At 37.3% G+C, this 19396-nt stretch overlaps 1 protein-coding gene across 2 annotated transcripts in view; it reads left to right on the top strand.

Moving 5' to 3' along the window:
* SLC30A9 (solute carrier family 30 member 9) overlaps positions 1 to 17039 on the top strand; it is an 86026-nt gene extending 68987 nt beyond the window's left edge. For both annotated transcript variants that reach the window (XM_006073841.4, XM_044945927.2), the window contains 3 exons: positions 3206 to 3335; positions 6093 to 6206; positions 13861 to 17039. In XM_006073841.4, the coding sequence (XP_006073903.1) occupies positions 3206 to 3335; positions 6093 to 6206; positions 13861 to 13905 (289 nt within the window). In that variant the 3' untranslated portion in view covers positions 13906 to 17039. The remainder of the gene's footprint in view (positions 1 to 3205; positions 3336 to 6092; positions 6207 to 13860) is intronic.
* Positions 17040 to 19396: the final 2357 nt, after the last annotated feature.

Genomic DNA, 19396 nt, shown 5'->3' with positions numbered 1-19396 from the left:
GATTGATGCCTAGGATTAGGGCAGGAAGGATAAAAATCAGTTATGCTTGAGCATCTGCTTCCTTTTCTGGAAGGCAGAATGGTATAATGGAAAGGCCACTAGGTTTGGATATCGAAAGGTCTGGGGTGAGGCCTGGCTCTCCTGTTGACTAGATAAATTACCTTAGGTCTCTCATATCCCTCTGGAACTCTTTTATCTATAAATTAAACATGCCATCTTAATCTACTTTATGAATGTCATTGACTAAATGCCTGCTGTGTAATTGGTGCCATATTAAACACTTTATATATCTTGGTTCATTATTTCCCACATCCGTCCTGTTCAGTTCAGTTCAGTTCAGTCGCTCAGTCGGGTCTGACTCTTTGCAACTCCATGAACCGCAGCACGCCAGGCCTCCTTGTCCATCACCAACTCCCGGAGTTTACAAAAACTCATGTCCATTGAGTCGGTGATGCCATCCAACCATCTCATCCTCTGTCATCCCCTTCCCCTCCTGCCCCCAATCTTTCCCAGAATCAGGGTCTTTTCAAATGAGTCAGCTCTTCACATCAGGTGGCCAAAGTATTGGAGTTTCAGCTTCAACATCAGTCCTTACAATGAACACCCAGGACCGATCTCCTTTAGGATGGACTGGTTGGATCTCCTTGCAGTCCAAGGGACTCTCAAGAGTCTTCTCCAACACCACAGTTCAAAACCATCAATTCTTTGGCGCTCAGCTTTCTTTATAGTCCAACTGTCACATCCAGACATGACTCCTGGAAAAACCATGGCTTTGACTAGATGGACCTTTGTTGGCAAAGTAACGTCTCTGCTTTTGAATATGCTATCTAGGTTGGTCATAACTTTCCTTCCAAGGAGTAAGCTCTTTTAATTTCATGGCTGCAATCACCATCTGCAGTGATTTTGGAGCCCAGAAAAATAAAGTCAGCCACTGTTTTTACTGTTTCCCCATCTATTTGTGATGAAGTGATGGGATCAGATGCCATGATCTTAGTTTTCTGAATGTCGAGCTTTAAGCCAACTTTTTCACTCTCCTCTTTCACTTTCATCAAGAGGCTCTTTAGTTCTTCTTCACTTTCTGCCATAAGGTGGTGTCATCTGCATATCTGAGGTTATTGATATTTCTCCCGGCAATCTTGATTCCAGCTTGTGCTTCTTTCAGCCCAGCGTTTCTCATGATGTACTCTGCATAGAAGTTAAATAAGCAGGGTGACAATATACAGCCTTGACATACTCCTTTTCCTATTTGGAACCAGTCTGTTGTTCCATGTCCAGTTCTTTTTTTTTTTCTTTTTTTTTTTTTAATTTTATTTTATTTTTAAACTTTACATAACTGTATTAGTTTTGCCAAATATCAAAATGAATCCGCCACAGGTATACATGTGTTCCCCATCCTGAACCCTCCTCCCTCCTCCCTCCCCATCATGTCCAGTTCTAACTGTTGCTTCCTGACCTGCATACAGGTTTCTCAAGAAACAGGTCAGATGGTCTGGTATTTCCATCTCTTTCAGAATTTTCCACAGTTTATTGTGATCCACATAGTCAAAGGCTTTGGCATAGTCAATAAAGCAGAAATAGATGTTTTTCTGGAACTCTCTTGCTTTTTCAATGATCCAGCAGATGTTGGCAATTGGATCTCTGGTTCCTCTGCCTTTTCTAAATCCAGCTTGAACATCAGGAAGTTCATGGTTCATATATTGCTGAAGCCTGGCTTAGAGAATTTGAGCATTATTTTACTAGCGTGTGAGATGAATTCAATTGTGCCGTAGTTTGAACATTCTTTGGCATTGCCTTTCTTTGGGATTGGAATGAAAATGGACCTTTTCCAGTTTCCAGTGTGACTACTGCTGAGTTTTCCAAATTTGCTGGCATATTGAGTGCAGCACTTTCACAGCATCATCTTTCAGGATTTGAAATAGCTCAACTGGAACTCCGTCACCTCCACTAGCTTTGTTCGTAGTGATGCTTCCTAAGGCCCACTTGACTTCACATTCCGGGATGTCTGGCTGTAGGTGAGTGATCACACCATCATGATTATCTGGGTCATGAAGATCTTTTTTGTACAGTTCTTCTGTGTATTCTTGCCACCTCTTCTTAATATCTTCTGCTTCTGTTCAGTCCCTAACATTTCTCTCCTTTATTGAGCCCATCTTTGCATGAAATGTTCCCTTGGTATCTCTCATTTTCTTGAAGAGATCTCTAATCTTTCCCATTCTATTGTTTTCCTTTATTTCTTTGCATTGATCGCTGAGTAAGGCTTTCTTATCTCTCCTTTCTGTTCTTTGAAACTCTGCATTCAAACAGGTATATCGTTCCTTTCCTCCTTTGCTTTTTGCTTCTCTTCTTTCCACAGCTATTTGTAAGGACTCCTCAGACAGCCATTTTGCTTTTTTGCATTTCTTTTTCTTGGTGATGGTCTTGATCCCTGTCTCCTGTATAATGTCACGAACCTCCATCCATAGTTCATCAGGCACTCTATCACATCTAGTCCCTTGAATCTGTTTCTCACTTCCGCTGTATAATCGTAAGGGATTTGATTTAGGTCATACCTCAATGGTCTAGTGGTTTCCCCCACTTTCTTCAGTTTAAGTGAACTTGGCAATAAGGAGTTCATGATCTGAGCCAGAGTCAGCTCCCTGTCTTGTTTTTGCTGACTGTATAGAGCTTCTCCATCTTTGGCTGGAAAGAATATAATATATCTGATTTTGGTGTTGGCCATCTGGTGATGTCCATGTGTAGAGTCTTCTCTTGTGTTGTCGGAAGAGGGTGTTTGCTATGACCAGTGCGTTCTCTTGGCAAAACTCTATAATCCATCCTGTTAGGTAGTTATTATTAACCTCATTCTAATACAGTACTTCTGAGCATTGTGTGAAAAAGGAGCTATTGAAAAAAAGATTATGAGATAAAATGACAGTATTGTAAAAAAACAATTTAGAGTTGATTTTTTAATCCACAAACTATGTAATTAACATATAAAAATTACTATAAAATAGTATTGCTTGCACCTTTGTATGGCATTATGCCAAAAAAAAAAAAAAAGCTTAACGAGCAATTTTTTGGAAAATGGTAGGTGGTGCTTAATGGTGAACACTCTGGAAGCCATCTTAGTCCATTTTCATCACTGGTGGAAAAAAATAAGAATTCTAGACTTTTGCCACTAAAATGTGTGTGTGTATAAATTTGTATGCATTGTTATTGATTGCAGGGCAATTCATGATGTTAAAGCCACAGACCTGGGATTAGGGAAAGTGAGATTTAAGGCAGAAGTAGATTTCGATGGACGAGTTGTTACCAGATCGTATTTGGAAAAACAAGATTTTGACCAAATGCTACAAGTAAGTTTATGTATTTTTTTATTTTTTTTCTTATATAGCCAAGGGTTGAAGAGTTACTTCCTGAGTAAAGTAAAAGCTTTTCTTTGTAAGTCTTAAAGTCACTTCAAGTTTCAGCTTCTTAGGGCTCTAAAATTTGACAAAGACCTTTTTACTTAGTGTAAGAGTCATTCAAAGGAGACAGCAGAAAAGGTAATTTATTATTAAAGTGCTTGTTAGTGCCAGACATTTTATATATGTTATTTTATTTACTCTCAACAACCTGTGAGGTGAATTAATATTTTCATTTTTATTTTATTTATTTTTAATAATTCGTATTTATTTAATTTAGGTGTGGTGGGTCTTCATTGCTGTGTGGGCTTTCCTCCTGTGCAGCATCAGGGTCTACTCTAGTTGTGGCGCAGGCTTCTCATTGTGGTGCTTCCCTTACAGAGCACGGGCTCTAAGGTGTGTGGTCTTTGGCTGTTGAAGCAAGTGGCTCAGTAATTGCAGCTCCTGGGCTCCAAAGTGAAGTGAAGTCGCTCAGTCGTGTCCGACTCTTTGCAACCCCGTGGACTGTAGCCTACCAGGCTCCTCTGTCCATGGGATTCTCCAGACAAGAATACTGGAGAGGGTTGCCATTTCCTTCTCCAGAGGATCTTCCCAACCCAGGGATTGAACCTGGGTCTCCGCATTGCAGGCAGACGCTTTAACCTCTGAGCCACCAGGGAAGCCCAAAGCACAGGCTTAATAGTTGCAGCCCAAGGGCCTAGTTGTTCCATGTCATGTGGGATCCTCCTGGACCAAGGATCAAACCCATATCTCTTGCTTTGGCAGGCAGATTCTTTACCACTGAGCCACAAAGGAAGCCCCTTAATTTTTATATATAGGCAAATTCAGACACAGAAAGATTAGATAACTTGCCTAAATTTCAGAGCCATAATATGGAGTCAGATATTCATTTAGATATCTGTAACTCCAGAATCCATGCTTTTTTATTAGGAGTACTTTAAAAGAAAATTTATAGACGATAGTATAATGAATAGAGCAGAGGTTGCTGCTGCTGCTGCTGCTAAGTTGCTTCAGTTGTGTCTGACTCTGTGCGACCCCATAGACGGCAGCCCACCAGGCTCCGCCATCCCTGGAATTCTCCAGGCAAGAACACTGGAGCGGGTTGCCATTTCCTTCTCCAGTGCATAAAAGTGGAAAGGGAAAGGGAAGTCACTCAGTCGTGTCAGACTGATAGTAACCCCACGGACTGCAGCCCACCAGGCTCCTCCATCCATGGGATTTTCCATTCAGGAGTACTGGAGTGGGGTACATTGCCTTCTCTGAGAGCAGAGGTTACCACTTGCCTTTGTCTAATATTAACATTTACCATACTGTATTTGCTTAAGATTGTAAAAAACGAAAAGAAATCATTACAAAAATAGTTACAGTCCTTGTTTCTCCTACTAGATCTCATTCTCTTTTTTCCATCCCAAGAACTAACAATTATATTGAATTTAGTACTTGTCATTTCCATTCAGATTTTTATACTTTGCAACATATTTTTCTTAGCACAAGATAGAATAACATTTTAGATGTTTGAAAATTGTTAATAAATGGTATAATATGATCATCTCTATAATTTGTTTAGCAGTGTGTTTTATGTTAATATATACCCTAATTAATTTACATTTACTTGCTATATAGTATTTCATTGTATAAATGAACATACTGCAATTTATTTACCCAGTCCCCATTTGATGGAAAATTACATTGGCCCCAGTGTTAAACTATTGGAAACAACACTATGATGGCATTTTTATACATGTTGCCTTGTTTGCATGTGCAAAACTTTAGGGCACATGTGCAAGAAATTTAGGGCATTATTATATAGCTCAATTTAAAATAGGTGAGCAATGGGCTGAACATATCTTCAGCTTCCTTAGATATTGGCAAATTGTTCTCCAAAGTATGTCAGTTTAACTTCCATCATCAATGTAGCAAAGTTTCTATTGCTTCACATTTTCAGTAGACTGTATTGACAGAGTTTTAAACATTTTGTCATTATGATAGATATAAAATACTGTCGTGTTGATTTAGTTGATATTTCCGTGGTAGTAGTAAGGATAATAAGCATAGAAATTTATTGACCATTGAAATTTCCTCTACTTACTTCATTGTTCATTTACTTTCTCTTATTTTGACAGATTTGTAAATGTTTTATTTTTAAGATGCTGAGTACTAATCCTTCCTCAGTTACATATATGTGGATAACTTCCTAATTTGTAACTTATCATTCCACTTTGTTGTTTTACAGAAGATTTAATGCAGTTTTTAATTTTATGTCAAATTTGAAATGCTTTTTATTATCATGATTGAGAAACCCTTCTGTATCCCATTATCATAAAATATTCTTTTCTTCTAAAAATTTTATGGTTTACTTTTATACCTTTGGTTTTCAGTCCACTTGGAATTATTTGTTTATTAGTCTAAGGGATTTAGGGTTTTTTTCCTATTAAAAAATAATTTTCTCAGCACTACTTACTGATTTGTCCATTCTTTTCTCACTGATTTTGCAGTATTACCTCTGTGGAGCATTGTATTCAGTTTTTCTGAAATTGATTTTTTTTTGTTTTTTAGAAATAGATGGCCCATTGCTTATGGCTTGAAAGTTTTCCGTATTTCATAAAACTCAATGGTATTTGCTATAATTTTTTAAAGAAATTATCAATGTATGACTATGATTTTTTTTAAGAATTTATTTTGTTTTTATGCTATCATTTTCTTTTATAGGAAATTCAAGAAGTGAAGACTCCTGAAGAACTAGAGACCTTTATGCTTAAACATGGAGAAAATATTATTGATACTTTAGGAGCTGAAGTAGATAGACTTGAGAAGGAACTGAAAGTAAGATATATTCATAATAATAATATGCTAACAGTGTCACCTATTTTTTGAATATTTATCTGTGTCAGGCACTTTGCTAATTGCATTCCTTGTGGGCTTTTATCTTCTCAGTAACCTCATAAAGTATCAGTAGTTATGGTCAACAAAATGACCAGGTTAGAGAAGTTAGATAATATACTCAAGGAAACAGGGGACTTGGGATTTGAACCTTTATTATTTAGTTCAAGATTCAGTATTTTTAACCCCTGTTCTATACCAATTGCTTAGTTTCTAAAATAGTCAGAGGTTTGTCTTTAACTAAGACGTGGTCTCTAATATTTTTTGAGAAAGGTAAAGGGGAAACCTTAGATTCTGTTCAAAAGTTTAAAGAAAATGACTTTAAGTATATACATCTTTCTTTAATCTGTCTGACATTAATTTATATTTTCTGTTTGTTTCTGTTCAGTTGGATAGCATTACAACCTATCGTTTTTTTAACTAAAATATTACATAACCAGACTGCCTTTAAAAATACCTCTGTGTTCTGAAATTGTCATTTGTTGACATTGGAGTTCTAATCGTTTGCAGTGAAGAAAAGTTGTAAATGATTTTTAACATCTATAGCTTGTTGAAGGCAGTGAATTTTCTTTAGTTGATGTCGATCAATCTTTAATATTGTTATAAATTGATGAGGAATGACAAATTGAAGGGAAACATTTTATCACTATTTTACTATCTTTTAGAATCTACGTATGTGGTCAGATTAACAGAAACACTTCAAAAAAAGATGATTTTGTTAATGCATTTGTTTTAATTTTGATGATTTTGTTAATGTTAATATTATAGTTCATGAGCTCCATCAGGCATGATTTTCAGAACTTCTAGATGAGTAATTGTCACATATTTTGATATTAGGATTCTACTGTCTTAAATATTATGGAGGACTTGAGCTTTTTTTGGCAGGTTATATTTATTGATACTTAGCAAATTATAAATTACAATTGAGAAATTTAAGAATATTTATTCACTTATAAAGCTAAATTGTTGTATTCTCTTTTAATATTATATCAAAACCTGGCAATTGGTAGCCTCTTAAAACTTAGTTGTGATGCGAAATATGAAACCATTCAATGAACTTTTCATACAGTGTTTGAAGTTAGAGGGCCCAGTCCACAAGGCCGTCTTCATTTGTGACCCCAGTTGCAAAGTTCAAGGAGTTTCTAAGACTGTCCTCAGGTTTAATAATTCACTAGGAGGACTCACAGAACTCACTGAATGGTTTGTTACAGTGAAAGGATACAGATTAAAGCTAGCCAAAGGAAGAGGTGTATAGAGCAGAGTTCTGAACCTGGAGTTTCTCTGTCCTCTCCCCGTGGAGTCATGGACAGTGTAACATTCATGGTAATGATGTGTGACAATTTGCATGGAATGCTGCCAACCAGAGAAGCTCAGCTGAGCTTTGGTATCCAGGAGTTTTCTCAGGGCTCTGTAGTTGACTGCTTGAGTAGCCGATCTCTCATCTCCAGCCCTTCTAAGGAAGAGCTGACACCTTTAGTCTCCACCCCTTTCTGGAGATACAGCAGCCACTGTGTGGCCAAAGATAAACAAAAACATAATTATCAGGCAGGATTTCCAAGGGCCTGAAGGTTATCTCCCAGTAGCCAAGAGCAACTGTCAGACCTCTATTTGGGTACAATAAGTTCTGTCCTATACACTCTTATATTAAAATCTGTTAGCCTGTCTTTGTTCTCTGTCGGATGGGATCTTTTAACCCATGCATGATTCTTTAGCATTATGAATTGGTCATTTGGAAAATACTGGCTCATTGAATTTATGCACATCATTCAAATGTTGATACATTTCTAAATATTGGGAAGCTGTCAGACTCATCATGGTGGATATGAGTTTTTCAGCATCCTAATTTTGACCTGAAAGCTTGCATTTTATTATTAGCAACAAAATACCATTAGTTGTTTTTCTTGAAGTAGACTAATTTTGTTTATTTCCCAAGAGGGTGCCTACCAAAGAACCGGATTTTAATAACCATGGTTTGTTAGTTATTCTTTCAAGTAAAAATGGTGTTCAGATAAAAAGCATCTGATTGAGTTCGTAATTCAAGCAGTCATGGGGGTTCCTTTCCTTGTGACATCAGACTTCGGTGTGGAACTAGAGGGCTTTATACATATTTCCCATTTTATCACAAAACATTTTTTAAAAATTGTATTCAATGATTTCAGTTTAATAAATTAGTACTTTATACTGCTTCATGAAGGACATTGCAGAGTGAAACTGGCTTAAAAAAAAGACCAATGGAGTGGCAGTAAAGAAGCAAAATGAATGTCAGTATAGTTGGGTGTAAGTTGCCTTGAGTTGTGTGAAGGTCCCAGCAGTTTTATCCACCATTGCTTTTATGCCATTGGAGGAAATGTCAGCATAATACAAAAGGCAAAAAGCATCTTATGTAATTAGGAAAATAGTTTGACCTTGGAGTCACCCCTGAAAATATCTCCGTAACCCAGTAATCCTTGGACCAAACTTTGAAAACCATTGTTCTTAATAAAATGTGAGATGATTCTTTTTATGCTGGGTAATTGGTGAATGAATATATGTTACATTTCCATTCTATCTGTTTTTATTTCCCTGGCAAGGAAAATAATGGATTTTTAAAACTAATTTTTTATTTTGGCTTTACTCTTATTGGAAACAGAACGTCACAGTATGGATTGGAGAATAATTAACAAGTCGGCCATTCTTAAGTGTATTTATTCTTATCATAATCAAATAAGCTTATTATTTTTTAAGCTTATTTTGCTTTAATTGGGACATCCCAGGTGGCTCAGTGGTAAAGAATCCACCTGCCAGTGCAAGAGATGCAGTTTTAATCTGTGTATCAGGAAGATCCCCTGGAGTAGGAAATGACAACCTGCTCCAGTATTCTTGCCTGGAAAATTCCATGGACAGAGGACCCTGATGGGGTGTAGTTCATGGGGTCACAAAGAGTTGGATGCAACTGACCATGCATGTGATTTAATTAGAAGCCATTAAATCATTAATTATAGTCTTTGCAGCCAAAGATGGAGAAGCTCTATACAGTAGAAACAAGACCGGGAGCTGACTGTGGCTCAGATCATGAAGTCCTTATTGCCAAATTCAGACTTAAATTGACGAAAGTAGGGGAAACCACTAGACTATTTGGGTATGACCTAAATAAAATCCCTTACAGTGGAAGTGACAAATTGATTCAAGGGATTAGATCTGATAGACAGAGTGCCTGAAGAACTATGGATGGAGGTTCATGACATTGTACAGGAGGCGGTGATCAAGACCATCACCAAGAAAAAGAAATGCAAGAAGGCAAAATGGTTGTCTGAGAAGGCTTTCCAAATAGCTGAGAAAAGAAGGTAAAAGCAAAGCAGAAAAGGAAAGATACACCCATCTGAATGCAGAGTTCCAAAGAATAGCAAGGAGCAATAAGAAAACCTTCCTCAGTGATCAATGCAAAAAAATAGAGGGAAACAATAGAATGGGAAAGACTAGAGATCTCTTCAAGAAAATTAAGAGATACCAAGGGAACATTTCATGCCAAGATGGGCTCAATAAAGGACAGAAATGGTATGGACCTAACAGAAGCAGAAGATATTAAGAAGAGGTGGCAAGAATACACAGAAGAACTATACAAAAAAGATCTTCACGGCCCAGATAATCACGATGGTGTGATCACTCACCTAGAGCCAGACATCCTAGAATGCAAAGTTAAGTGGGCCTTAGAAAGTATCACTATGAACAAAGCTAGTGGAGGTGATGGAATTCCAGTTGAGCTATTTCAAACCCTGAAAGATGATGCTGTGAAAATGCTGCACTCAATATGTCAGCAAATTTGGAAAACTCAGGAGTGGCCACAGGACTGGAAAAGGTCCATTTTCATTCCAGTCCCAAAGAAAGGCAATGCCAAAGAATGCTCAAAGTACTGCACGATTGCACTCATCTCACACGCCAGCAAAGTAATGCTTAAAATTCTCCAACCCAAGCTTCAATAGTACGTGAACGATGAACTTCCAGATGTTCAAGCTGGATTTAGAAAAGGCAGAGAAACCAGAGATCAAATTGCCAACATCTGTTGGATCATCGGAAAAGCAAGAGAGTTCCAGAAAACATCTATATCTGCTTTATTGACTACACCAAAGCCTTTGACTGTGTGGATCACAACAAATTGTGGAAAATTCTGAAAGATATGGGAATACCAGACCACCTGACCCGCCTCCTTAGAAATCTGTATGCAGGTCAGGAACCAGCAGTTACAACTGGACTTGGAACAACAGACTGATTCCAAGTCAGGAAAGGAGTATGTCAAGGCTATATATTTTTACCCTGCTTATTTAACTTATATGCAGAGTACATCATGCAAAATGCAGGACTGGATGAAGCACAAGCTGGTATTAAGATTGCCAGGAGAAATATCTATAACCTCAGGTATGCAGATGCTGCTGCTGCTAAGTCGCTTCAGTCATGTCCGACTCTGTGCAACCCCATAGATGGCAGCCCACCAGGCTCCACCGTCCTTGGGATTCTCCAGGCAAGAACACTGGAGTGGGTGGCCATTTCCTTCTCCAATGCATGAAAGTGAAAAGTGAAAGGGAAGTTGCTCAGTTATGTCCGACTCTTTGCGACCCCATGGACTGCAGCCCACCAGGCTCCTCCGTCTATGGAACTTTCCAGGCAAGAGTACTGGAGTGGGGTGCCATTGCCTTCTCCGGATATGCAGATGACACCACCCTTATGGCAGAAAGTGAAGAAGAACTAGAGAGCCTCTTGATAAAAGTGAAAGAGGAGAGGTAAAAAGTTGGCTTGAAACTCAACATCAGAAAACTAAGGTCATGGCATCTGGTCCCATCACTTCATGGCAAATAGATGGGGAAACAGTGATAGACTTTATTTTTTTGGCCTCCAAAATCACTGCAGATGGTGACTGCAGCCATGAAATTAAAAGACCGTTGCTCCTTGGAGGAAAAACTATGACCAACCTAGACAGCATATTAAAAAGCAGAGACATTACTTTGCCAACAAAGGTCGGTGTAGTCAAAGCTATGGTTTTTTCAGTAGTCATGTATGGATGTGAAAGTTGGACTGTAGAGAAAGCTCTGAGTGCTGAAGAATTGATGCTTTTGAACTATGGTGTTGGAGAAGACTCTTTGAGAGTCCTTTGGACTGCAAGGAGATCAAACCATTCAATCCTGAAGGAAATCAGTCCTGATTATTCTTTGGAAGGACTGATGCTGAAGCTGAAACTCTAATACTTTGGCCACCTGATGCGAAGAACTGACTCATTTGAAAAGACCCTGATGCTGGGAAAGATTGAAGGCAGGAGGAGAGGGGGACAACAGAGGATAAGATGGTTGGATGACATCACCAGCTCGATGGATATGAGTTTGAGCAAGCTCCGGGAGTTGGTGATGAACAAGGAAGCCTGGCATGCTGCAGTCCATGGGGTCTTAAAGAGTTGGACACTCTTGAGCGACTGAACCGAACTGAAGTCATTAGTAGACTGAATTATCTCATGTTTTTGAGTTATATAAGTCTTTCAAACCAAGAAGCCACATTTTGCCTACACTTTTAGGTGAAAATATCCCTGACTAATGTGGTTGTAGTGGTTTAGTCCCTTAAATTGTGTCCAACTCTTGCCAACCCATGGACTGTAGCCTCCTAGGCTCCTTTGTCCATGAGATTCTCCAGGCAAGAATACTGGAGTGGGTTGCCATTTCCTTCTCCAGGGGATCTTCCCAACCCAGAAACCAAACCCTGGTCTCCTGCAGTGCAGGCAGATTCTTTACAGACTGAGTTATGAGGGAAGCATAGCTAAGGTGGTCATCAGTTTAGTTCAGTCGCTCAGTCGTGTCCGACTGTTTATGACACCATGGACAGCAACATGCCTGGCCTCCCTGTCCATCATCAACTCTTGGAGTTTACTCAAACTCATGTCCATTGAGTTGGTGGTGCCATCCAACCATCTCATCCTCTGTTGTCCCCTGCTCCTCCTGCAGGAGGAGAGGAGGAGAAGGTGGTCATAATGTACAATTAATCTCAAGTCAAAGGAAAGTTCTTGCATTACGTATCATATCCATAGTGGGGAAATCCTCCCAGATCTTAACTTGCTTTGTAGTAGCATAACATTATAATGTGTGCTTACTTAACGTGTGTTTCCTCACTAAAGATAAGTTCTTTCCGGTCAAGTGCTGTTTGTTTCTTGTTCATTGTTGTATACTTCAGTGCTTGCTACAGTCTAGGCCTATAATTTTGTTGTTGAAATTTCTTTAGATTTTTCTGCAGTCTGCCTTCTGCTTATCTTTCCAGCCTTATCACTAACCCTCCCTTGTTGCAGTTTCTGTGCTGATCATACCGTGCCGCCAGTGCATACTTCGCAGGCTGTCTGACTTTGCTCATGTTGTCTCTTCTGTCTGGACCCTTTTCCTCATCTGTCTGGAAAACTCACTGTATTCAAACCTTGGTTAGATATTATATCCTCAGTGAATTCTTTCTGGATCTCGTGAACGAAAGTAATAGATCTCATGTTATTATAACCAGAATCATTATTTAGTACATAAAAATAGTTAGGAGCTTTGGGGTCTGGAGTCAGGCCTGGAATCTATCTTGCCTCCATCACTTACTAGCTGTGTGACTTTGGATGGTTAGTTAATTTCTTTAACCTTCGGTTTTCCCATATGTAAAATGGAAATAATTGGTTATTATGACAGTTTTAAAGTGCATACTATTCCATGAAGCCTCTTACACAGTGTTTGACACAAGAGTAACTGCTCATTAAAGGTTAACTGATTATTATTATTAGTTATAATGCTTTAACTCATAAAGGTTATTCATATACTTGCCTCTGAGTAAACTAAGTCCCTCAGGGTTAGAAGCAGAGTCTTATTTAATAACCATAGCTCTACTTTCTAGAACAGTCTTAGATCAAGACTGTATGGACTGTTACTGGAATATGTAAAATAAGTTAATATCAGCTTAATTCTGATTATTATTATTCTGCAGTGATTTTAACCACAAATGAGTATTTGCACTGCTTTGCAATACTTTGCATGTACTAGATTCTTAATTCATTATTGTGTTAATGAACATACGGACAAAACTCAGGGAGGTTGGACTACTTACTGTTTATAGTATATAATTGGTCATTATCTATTGATCTTGTGTTTTTCCCTATGTAAATATTTCTCTTGATACTATGCTACAGCGAAATAGTTTGATCAAATGTTTTCATTGGCTTTAGGGAGCAAAAGAAATAAAAAGAACGACTCTCCTGGCAGTCCAGTGGTTCAGACTCTGAGCTTCCAATGCTGGAGGCACATGGGTCTGATCCGTGGTTGGGGAACTAAGATCCCGCATGCCATATGGTGCATCTACGTAAATAAAGTAAAATTGATAAAAAGGAATGGGGAGGGATGTGGGAGGGGGGTTCAGAATGGGGAACACGTGTACGCCCGTGGCAGATTCATGTTGATGTGTGGCAGAACTGATACAATATTGTAAAGTAATTAGCCTCCAATTAAAATAAATAAATTTAAATTTAAAAATAAATGAATAAAATTTTTTAAAAAGGAATAAAGGAAATAGAAGATTGTCTTTTGCTATTAATAACGTAACGGTGATTTTTTTTTCCTTCCAGAAACGAAATCCTGAAGTTCGACATGTAGATTTAGAGATATTATAAACTTGATGGGATGAATCACCTTGGAGGGAGCCTTGGAACCAAGTTTGCCAAGACTACTTTCCCACCCTGAGGGAGTCAATGCCATTCAGAAGCCGTTTATTTGAAGATGGAGGAAGTATTTATATGAAAAGGGCAATTCAACAGTCCATAGAACTAAAACAGCTTCTTCTAAGAGACCTATTACAAGTTGAATCAATTTGGAAATCATGTTTTTATGTTTCAATGGAAACGTTTTAGTTACTTAAATTGTTCATAATTTCTTATTTTAGCCTGTCAGTATGTATTGTACCTGCAATCATGTTTCCTTCCTTCACGTGGGTAAAAATAAGCAGCATCCGTAAGATTATGATTTTTTATTTTGTGGCCAGTGAAGATTTCACTCCATCAAAACCTGTCAATCTTGAACATTCTGGCTAAATCTTGTATTCTGGTTTTTGAAACAGTCACTCCATTTTCAAAGTCTGTCTTTCCTTATAGAATGTAGAAATTATTTTGACATAGGTTGTATTTTTGCCCTGAGCACTAAGAGGAACACTGTTCTAATAACTTGGTTATCCATAAATGTTCATTCCAATAGGACTCTGTTACTGAATTGAAGGAAGATAACTTCAGTACACTCTTTTAGGTCATGCTGGTTGCCATTTTGTAAAATTTCTTTTCTCTCCTTTGTTTTTTTTCCTTATTTAGTTTAATTTTTCTAATGGTAGGAAATATAAAATAACCCTAGATGTTTCCATGGGCCAGTGTGATGACTGGTTTTTAGGTTTTGTTTTTTTAACTGGCTCCAATGCTGCCATGTGTATTTACTAGGAGATATGCATTTATAAGCATTTTAACATTCTGTAAAGTGGACTAGAAATATTTATAATTTTACAGACACCACAGCATTTTATTTTTAATTTATTTTAAAAGAGGCACTACTTATGTAAATCTGAACTGTGTGATATTTCTTGCTTTAAGAGATAGAGACGTAAACCTCTTATACAAAAACTTGTGACCATGACTTTGTTTAATATCATAGTCAATAGTGTAACATGAGTTTCTTGCAGTTACAAATGGGCATTTAGCATAAAGTATGATTATAAATTATGTAAGTAGCTTTCTAATGATCATAAAGTATCAAGGTGAAAAAACATAATTCAGTAATTAAAAACTTAGTGCAAAACTACAGCTGTGTCTCTCCATTCATCAAGCCAGCTCACATGCACTTGAAGTTGTTCGGGTCCCGGTGAGCATTGTCCACGCAAGAGTAAGAGCTGGGTGAAGGGTCTCTGTGCTGCATAAGGGGGTGTTTAAGGACCTAGGTCAGTGTCTATAAACTTATTTAGATTGAAGTTTACCAGTTATAGCAAATTGTAATGCCAGAAACAAAAAATAAACATTTGATTAAAGGGTTTGTAGTGGTAATTTTTTGACCCAGAACTGTCATTTACTGGAAAATTGTGAAAATCTAGTTTGCTGTACATTTTTTACCATTACAAAGCATTTTGCATGCTGTATATTTTAAGAAAAATAACATTCCAATTTTATTTTTTAAGATATTAAACTCTTTTATACATACACCTGTATATACCCACAATTTGTTCTAACGGTTTCAAATTCTTCACCCTTTTTAAGAAACATTTTTTACCCATTATAATTCACTGTATATTTTCTATGTCTTCCTCCCTCCCCTTTCCCACCTGCCATTTTGTTATTCCATGTCAGTGCCATATGGAAAGGTACCACCAAATTATATCCAGTTTCCTCCTAGTAAAATTACTCGGAAAAATATCACATAGCTAGATAAGAATATTAACTTATTAAAAAAAATCTCAAGTTGATGTGCAATAGTTATTCCAAATGGTAGATTTTGTTTAAAGGACTCCCTGAAAGAAGCCAATTCCTGATACTTCTTTGACTTTTCTAATCTGATTTTGATTGAAGTAATACCTAATTGAAGGTTATGTTTCTGTCCTTTCTTCCTGGTCTTGTCTTGCACTGATACTTTAAGTGAAACCTGACATAAAGAAGTGCAGCCTGTCTAGGAATTTAATGTATAACAACACTGGTGCTTTTTTTTTTTTTTTTTTTCCTTTTAAATGAGAGTCAAATTTGAATTTTGAAATCAGGGAATTTGATCCCCTTTTTTAAAAAATAAGATGATATCTAATGTTGGACAGAGAAGAGGTTAGTTAAGGCCACTACTTCTCTTTGTATTAAGCTGAAATCTGGAAAGTAGCAAAGCTGAAATGTACTTGTTTTCAGCCCTGGCTGAAAGTAACAGGCCCCAGACTATGGAAGGTGGCATGTCTCTCAGACCACAGCAGAGGATGAGGAGTAGAGATCTGTTTTCAAGTGGACTATGTTAGTGGCCAGTAATATTCAGTTCCAAAGAGGGAGATTCCTGAACATATACTTAGGAAACTGTAAGATAGATTGGAAAACCTTCAAGTTTTTAAAAAAATAAACTCTGCATACATCCTCCTACACACCAAATAAACCAGAACAACAAAATGGCATTAGATTTGAATTTTGGGTATATGACTTCAGTGTGTTACCTTAATTATCCTGTACTTTGGGTAATGCTTTTTGGTAAAATTACACCATCTAAAGGAAATGGCTTAAGTTTTAAATCTGATAACTTTTTGAGAATGCTGGAAACTACAGAATGCTGGAAACTACAGAAAATTGCACAGGCATTTGGAATTTATACTATTTTTCTTAGATTGCATTTGTCAAGCTTTGGCATTTCTTTTAAATGTGATGACCCCCAATTTGCCAAACTGTCAGAAGTCACTGAAGCAAAGAATTGAAGGTAAAATGTTGATTCAAAGATTGTCCCCCCCTAAATCCCTCATCTTTGTCTCTGAAATGGAACTTTGGAAAGCATTTATATAGAAGATTGGTCTGGCAGCCTTTATATTTGCATTTAAGTTTACTAGCATCTCTAGACTTGGTTTTATGGAAAAGAGAAAATTTTTGTTTCTCTTACATTGTATTTCATCTGTCTGATCTCTGTGGCAGGTTAGATTTCCCTGGTCCCTCAGGATGCAGTCTTCCTTAATAAATGTTGTATGTAAATAAGAATGTTTTACTTCTTAGTTTGGGATTTTTCCCCCCTGATAAATAAATGTTTGTTAAATACTTCTTTACCTCATGTGCTAACCTTAAATATCATACCTTTGTTTCCAAACAATTTATTATTTCTTGAGCATGGTTGTTAATTTGTGGGTGTCCTCAGTTTTACAAAACTAAGATATAAATACCCTTAATTGTTTTATAATCCATTTTCAGTATAAAGAGAACTATTATTAATATACTGTTAGAATATCATGTGCGTGGTAAGGTGAAAATTAAAACATGTATATTTCTTAGTGACACATACTGTATCACTACATTTTAACAAAATTAGATTATTGGAACATGTTAGTTGGTTTACGTCTTTTGAGATATACCTATATAGTATATTTAGGGGGAAAAAAGTACAAAAATTAAAACAACAAAAGATTGAGCCTAGAGCCAGCCTGCAGTGGGATCCAGGTTGAATTCTGTACTAATCCTGCAGGAAGCCCAACTGTGTTTCCTTTTTCACAAGAAACTGAGCCATATTAGTTATTCAAAGTAATTCGGTATTTTGAGAGGGCATATCTCCCTCCAAATCAAAACATATTGAAAATAAAAGCAATACAGTTTAGAATTTGTGAAGCAAAATACAAAATATGTGTGTGTCTTTAAGAGCTTGTAGAAGTTTTAAAATAGACAAAAGTAAAAAAAAAAAAAAATTTGTATAATACAGCTATCAACAGGATAATTTGAGCTGTTTATGCCAAGTACCATTTTTTATGTACATGCATCCCTCAGAGAGATTGCAGGTTCTGTCCCAGACCACTGCAATAAAGCAAACATTAAAGCAAGTCATACAAATTTTTTGGCTTCCCATTGCATATAGAAGTTATGTTGGACTTGCCTGGTGGTTCAGTGGCTGACTCTGTGCTCCCAGTGCAGGGACCTGGGTTTGATTCCTGTTCAGGGAGCTAGATCCCACATGCCACAACTTAAGAGTCTGCATGCTGCAACTAAAGTTCCCCAATGCCGCAGCTAAAAAAAATTAAAAATTAAAAAAAAAATTTTTTTTAATTAAGAAAGGATTGCACATGCCAAAAATGAAGACCTAGCACAGCCAAATAAATGTTTAGAAAGGTATGTTTAGAGTATACTGTAGTCTATTTAGTGTGCAATAGCATTATGCCTAACAGCACGATGTAAGTACCTTAATTTACAAGTACTTTATTGCCAAAAAATGCTAACCATCATCTGGGCCTTTTGAGAGGCTTCATGCTGATGGAGAGTCTTGTCTTCGTGTTGATGGCTGCTGACTGACCAGGGCAGTGGCAATTGCTGAAGATTGGGAGTTGCTGTGGCAATTTCTTAAGATAATGAAGTTTCCTTACATCATCGGACTTGCTTTCTTGAACAGTTTCTCTGTAGCATGCTATGTCATTTGGTAGCATTGTACCCACAGTAGAACTTTGTAGATTCTCCTCCAATTTTCTATACAGTAGAAAATTGAAGTTAATCTTCCCAAACCCTACCCTGCTTTATCAATTAAATTTACATTATATTTTCAGTACTTTGTTGTCATTTCAATATTCTTCACAGCATCTTCACCAGGAGTCAGTCCACCCCAAGAAACCACTTTCTTTGCTCATTCATAAAAAGCAATTCCTCATCTATTACTGTTTTATCATGAGATTGAAGTAATTCAGTCACATCTTTAGGCACCACTTCAAATTCCAGTTTCCTTGCTGTTTACACCGCATCTGCAGTTACTCCCTCCACTGAAGTTCTTGAACGCCTCAAAGTTATGAGGGTTGGAAGCAATATCTTCCAACCTGCTGTTAATGTTGATAATTTGTCCTCTTTCTGTGAACCACTTCTGTTCTTAATAACATCTACAATGGTGAATCCTTTCCAGGTTTTCAATTGACTTTACCCAGATCCATCAGAGGAATCACTACAGCTTTATGAAATATATTTCTTAAATAATTAGATGTTAAAGTCTTGGTCCATGGGCTGCAGAATGGATATTGTGTTAGCAAGCATGAAAATAGTAGTTTTGTGGTACATCTCCATCAGAGCTCTGGGGTGACCAGGTACATTGTCAATAATGGAGAAGCTCCATACAGTCAGCAAAAACAAGTCCTGTATCTGACTGTGGCTCAGATCATGAGCTCATTGCAATATTCAGACTGAAATTGAAGAAAGTCGGGAAAACTACTAGGCCATTTAGGTATGACCTAAATCAAATCCCTTAACGATTATACAGTGGACGTTACAAATAGATTCAAGAGATAAGATCTGATAGAGTGCCTGAAGAACTATGGACGGAGGTTCGTAACATTGTACAGGAGGAGGTAACCAAAATCATCCCAAAGAAAAAGAAATGCAAGAAGGCAAAATGATTGTCTGAGGAGGCCTTTACAAATAGATGAGAGAAGAGAAGCGAAAG

Source organism: Bubalus bubalis, chromosome 7, assembly GCF_019923935.1.
Source record: "Bubalus bubalis isolate 160015118507 breed Murrah chromosome 7, NDDB_SH_1, whole genome shotgun sequence".
Lineage (NCBI taxonomy): Eukaryota > Metazoa > Chordata > Mammalia > Artiodactyla > Bovidae > Bubalus > Bubalus bubalis.
The sequence above is the reverse complement of the archived record's forward strand: the minus strand, read 5'-3'. Positions and strand labels throughout refer to the sequence as shown.